General features: G+C 33.1%; 1 protein-coding gene across 18 annotated transcripts in view; it reads right to left on the reverse strand.

Moving 5' to 3' along the window:
* rbfox1 (RNA binding fox-1 homolog 1) overlaps positions 1-6,000 on the reverse strand; it is a 2,577,027-nt gene that overhangs the window by 86,805 nt on the left and 2,484,222 nt on the right. For 14 of the 18 annotated variants that reach the window (XM_039775112.1, XM_039775111.1, XM_039775110.1 and 11 more), the window contains one exon: positions 2,410-2,466. The exons of the other annotated variants lie outside the window; for them this stretch is intronic. In XM_039775112.1, coding sequence (XP_039631046.1) covers positions 2,410-2,466 — 57 coding nt within the window. The remainder of the gene's footprint in view (positions 1-2,409; positions 2,467-6,000) is intronic. 18 annotated transcript variants of the gene reach the window in all.

Here is a 6,000-nt window from a genome sequence, read left to right on the forward strand (position 1 = left end):
ACCAATAATGTAACACCAATAAATACTGGTGACAGTGCCTTAAGTTTTGTTTTCTTATAAACGGAGTCCTGACTCACTTACAATTTCAATTTGCAGGTCTATTATGCAATGTGCCACCTTAGTATGCAAGTCTCAGGTTTTAATAACTGACAGTTCCTTGTATGTGTCACACAAGAGGAGACCTGTCAGCCATTTTCTACACTGCTGTCTTTCATTTAGTCTCCCTTTTTCTCCTTTCCAGGTCATGATGACTGGCTTAATTATTGGACATTGCCCTGAACGTGTGCTACTTCCAAAGCACAGTAATGTGGCAATTTATTAGAACAATGACTGCCTATTTCTGCTTACTCTGCACTTCTGTACATCCTAACTAATGAGCTTTCATCCATTTGTGTAGAGGGCTTTTTTTTTACCACTTTTTCTTGGAAAAAACCAAGAACCGATAAAACTAAATAAAATGTGCAAAATCTATCTTTCATTTGTTTTTATCAAGCTCTACGTTTGTAAATGTCATTTTACTTTTGTAATATTCTACACGTTCAAAGACAATTTATTGTTTTTGAGGAGACATTTTACAGGATTTTATACACCAGATGGCTGTTCCCAAATCTGAACTGTTAAAGGCTAAAACACTTCTTTAGCTTATCAAGATATGCACTAAGAGTTTATGTTGTAATTTTTTGAGAAACTGTAGGTTAAATGATATAATAAGTATTGTGATACCATTGATTTTGAGACTTTTTAAAGCACTTAAGTACAGCAGATGGCAGTCAGAGCTACAGGGAGCCAATTCACATCCATGCATCCATATATAAACCTACCAAATCTAATTCTATGGCTGCCGGAGGCCACAGCCTAAAATGCAGTATTGAGTGCAAGGCAGGAACCAGCCCTGGATGAGTTTTAAGGATATGCACCAATTTACATTTAAAACAATTTAAAACAAAAACGGAGTAAGCATTAAATGTATCATTAAATTTGCAAGTTAAATGACTTTTGAAAAAACTACTATTAATTGCTACTTCTAAATACCTTTGTGAAATTAAAGACGTGCTCATCTCAAAAATGTTTAATCTGATCATAATTACAAGGGATGTTCAAAAAGTTTCTTTTTACTCTATTTATTAAGAATTTCAAAAACAAATTGTATCATTTTTCTACATACAGGTAGTCCCCCTTTGTTTGCGATGCAATTTTCCCAGCGTCATACCAACTTTTTAATGCCCAATTACTATTCCTCCCGCCTTCACTGTTTCCAATGAAAATGCAAAGTGTGGAAACGCTTTGAACATCCCTCGTATAAGAAAGAAGGTAACTTTTAACATTTTGGTTCATATTTATTTACACTACATTTTAAGTATTCAGCAATAATAAGCAAACTGAGACATACAATTGTTTTTACTGTTCTAATATTGATCTGGTTTGTTTTTTGTTTTGGATAGCACGGTCAGCCCAGGTATGGATGTATATTGATTGTGTTAAGAAAGTGGATAGATGTGTCTTTTGGTTTTCGGCACAAGCTACACATTACGCATTAAACAACAAAAAGATTCAGGCTAAAACTTATATGCTGCATGTGATGCTAGATAATGAATATCATACATTCATGGATGGAGACATGATTTTTTCTACACGTAATTGTTATCGGTGACCTTTTTATTTCACTTTGCAACTGAAGCTTTACACTAAGTATTAAGCATTCTTAAGAAGAAGACTGAAACATGATTGTTTTTGGTGTTTAAATTTAAGTTCATTTGTATCCAATTGAAACTACAAATGGAGCAGCATATGTTCTTATTTAGCACGTAACTTTCATTGTTTACATTTTTGTTGGAGTGCACAATTTTTTTCTTTCTTAATTTAGGCTATACTCTGAGCATTAAGCAATCTTAATTAAACATTATAAATAGAAATAGTTTCATATAATGTCAAGACATTTAAAACCATTTACAATCAGGACAATATCAATTTTCTATGCTCACATGGGCAGTCTGACACTGCCTTATGTGTTAATATTGTAAATCAAATCAAAATTCAGTTAAATCATACCAATTGGCATTAAACGAAAGAAAGAAAGAAAGAAAGAAAGGAAAAAGAAAGAAAGAAAGAAAACATTGTCTTTATAGACACATTCTGCACCTCTTGTCTACTAGACCAGCTCACTGATGTGCATTATAAAAATCCAGTCTATGGATATGCACTTATGATCATCAAAAGAGTCTTACTCTAGGAAACAATATATTAAACAAACATTGTTTGGAGAAATGCCAATTTATATTAAAACAAATAAACAAATATAACATTGCTATTCTGTTTTACAAAATCCACATATTAATGACTTGAATTTGTTTTATGCTCACTTTTATGTTTTAAGTCAACACTGTCCTACAAAGAAAGAGATTTACTGACTTGTGAAGGGATTTCCTCCAACTCTGAGAAATCTCTCATCCAATGGATGGAGGTGCCCTATGACACAAAATGCAAGGAGCTGATGAGTTAAAATTAATGGGAATGAAAAATATTTATTTTATGAGCTCTTGTGTTTAATTCTTCTTAAGAGTCTACATTTCAAAGATATTCCATTTGCCATTCTGCATTTCATCCTGTCTTGCATATAAAGCTGAAAGTCTGTGTCTTTTCAGAGAACATTTGAAACCTTTCTCCCAGACTCCTGAAGCAGATCATGAACTCCAGGCAGTAAATTGGCCTTTTCTTAAAAATGCGTATGCTAACAAGTAATGATTAATCTTGCAGAAGTGGTAGGATTAAATAATTATTTTTAGATGAGTAGATTGCCAGCTGCACTAAAACAATGGCCAAGGTGTAATGTAAATAGAAAAGCAACATGAGTCTGTCCACTGAGAAAAGTCCACAGACTGGAGACTGTTTAAAAACAATGGTGAACACTTACCATTCTTAAGAATGCTTAATGCTCATTCTGCTATATAGCATGTTTATTTCAGCTTCCAAACTCACACAGACTTCATACAATAAACAACATGTTACTGAGGCAGTAAAGATGATCCTACTACTGCATACTCCTTATAACAACCTTTGCACGTTTTGCAATTTTTTTTCTTTAATTTCCTAGAACTTTTTAAAGCCTGTTTTTTTTATCACAGCACATTTGCTGAATGTTTCACTGTGAGGGGATTGTGTGCATTATACATTTCTTTATTGTAAAGTCATTTGAGCTTTTTCAATGCCATCATTGCAAACAATTATCTCACACAATTATTTTAGCAGTTTTCTCTTTTTTTCCCAGCATCACCTCTAAATTCTAGATAAATCAGACTTTTCAAAATTATAAATTATCCTCAATGTCATTGGGTATAATTGTTCAGAAATGCCACTTACATCAGAAATTTTATTATAAGCCTCTCACATCTTGAAGGCTGAGTTTCTGCTTTGCAATGTTTACTACTCAATTATGTACCAACATGCAACAAGTAGAAGGGATTTGTGGAATTTAGAAATAGACAGATGTCACTCTTTGTCTTTTATTGTTAAATCATTTGCACTCACTAATTGTTGGTGTATAAATCTCTCATTGTTTATTAATTAAAGATCATTTTACTTAGCCCCTTTTTTAAGGGCTACATTTAACCATCACGTGGATTTTCACCATAGACAGTGCAGTGTTGCCTCACAGTTCCACAGATTTGGCAACTACTCCTAGAACAGTTGCAGTCTTTATGTTTAATGGAGATTTTCCATATTTCCAAGGATTTTTCTGGGTGGTCTGTTTTCTTACCATATCCTTGGGACTCCCACTGTGACTGACCTGTTGTCATCAGATATTGAAAATTACCCAGAGATACTGCTGTTTATACTGTATTGTATTTGGCACCATATACAATATCATCTCATGTACTTTATTACGTCGCCTCTAACTTACTTTAATTATATTTAAAGTTTCCTTTGTTAATATAAGTTATAGTATTACATATACTCATTCTTCCAGAGCCCCAAACAAACATATTACAAAACAGCACATTTTAGACCAGCAAATTCTGTAACAAAGTGTCAATGTGGAGAAACAAATAAGAACACAGTGTCTAAAAATAAACCTAAACTCAAAAAATCAGAGATGTCACTGTTGTCGTTGTCAAATAATTTTTTTTCAATCTTAATGCAGGAATATAATGAAAATAGGATGTGACCTTGCACAATTAGGAGGTTAACAGCTGATACGAAGAGCTGAATCTAAGCTGTTAAAACAGGAAAGAGGAAAAATAAATGATAAAACAAAATTCCCTGTGTATGTGGCATTTTTAAACAAGCATGGTTAACATTGATTTCCTATAAATCTAGCATCTTCAGCTGTCAGTGGTTACCCTTAAAGAATCGTCATTGTTCAAACAGAGGGCAAATACTTACTTAACCCAAGTGCTAAAAAGACATCCTGCCTCAGATGCACTTACATCAATAGTACACAGCAAATAGCACATTTTCACTTTAGGTCTTAATTATTAATCACTTGGGTTCCACCAATTAATTTTCTATATGATATTAATCTTCAGTCATGAAATCCCTAGTTTCTGTCAAGATACACCTTTTCTCCTTAAATGGGAACAAGTAGCCTTGTATAGTCTGTAATCACTGGTACTTTATCCATCACTAGACACTTTACTGTATCTGTGGTTACTGGTCATCCTAGGTATCATATTTTTTGCACATATTATAATACTGTGATACTGTACTGTATTTATTACTGTGGATTGGAAATACACCACTATTTGTGGTATTTTATGTTTTTTATTTATCTTACCTTATATAGTTTACATGATGTTTTACTTACATGTACTGTATTTGTTTTAATTTTGCTGTGAGCTTCTGGAACACCTACATTTCCCTTAGGGGATTAATAAAGTGTTATCGTATCTTAGTTATACTAGAGTGAATCTGGATTACTTAGCACTGTTGCATTTTTTCTCTTTTGTTAGCAGTAATGGAAGTTTCTTAACTTTCATGATTAGCCGCACTTCCTATCAACTACTACATTTCAAATGAGAAAAAAAACAAACCACCTAGAGAAGAACTGTTGTCAGTCGGCAGACTCAATCCTATTTGTGTTGTCAGCATAGAAATGTTACTGTCTAAAACAAAATAAATACTAAACAGTAAATCTTTACAAAGGGAAGAGTTGAGAGTGTCCACTCATGTAAAGGGCAATTAAGACATACTTTCAGCTTTATATATCAAAACATGCATGAGTGCTTCGTCAATATCTGCTAAGTGTCTGGTTATTAGAGAAACGTACACCAAACATAAAGCAGAGTACAAAGACAAAGGTAACATTTTGCACACTGATAAACTTTCCAGGATATTGTAATACACAGTGAAACAAATTAATATAGCCTATGGTGACATTGTGTAAATCAAGCCTATAATATAAAAGTACTTTTAAAATTTTATTTTAATCAAAAATCCAAAATGAGAATCTACTGTGCATGATAAACTAAGAAATATTCAGGTTTTTGTTTCTAAGTGAGACTTTCACAGGGCTCAAGTCCTTATTATGAGCTAATGAATATGATTTTTGTAAAATCAGCTCAGCACAGAATTTTTTGGTTTGCTTACAAATGAAGCATAGTAATGTGCACTAAAACTTTTGCTCCTCATTAAGGTATTTTTGATTTTTCAGGAAAAATTCATTGCTTACAGTACCACTAAAAGCACAGCAGAAAGTGATTTACTGCAACCTGACCAGCAAACCTCAGCCAGTCCATATTCCTGCATAGCCTGTACACTGAAAAAAAAAATGTGATGATTCACACTTAATATTTTCAATCTGAACCAATATAATTCTTTTTAGCTTATTGACCCCACACTTTTTAAGTTGAGGCAAATCATTTCAGAGCTATTGGGTGCAATTCACTTGTTTTTTTTTACTGAAGTAAATCTATTTTTTAAGTTGTTCTTCTTTTTTGGCAGTTGGAAAGCCATCAAACTGGAAAGTTTGACCGAAAGAATATACAAACGGCCCCTCAAACACAG

The sequence above is a fragment of the Polypterus senegalus genome, chromosome 13, assembly GCF_016835505.1.
Source record: "Polypterus senegalus isolate Bchr_013 chromosome 13, ASM1683550v1, whole genome shotgun sequence".
Classification (NCBI taxonomy): domain Eukaryota; kingdom Metazoa; phylum Chordata; class Cladistia; order Polypteriformes; family Polypteridae; genus Polypterus; species Polypterus senegalus.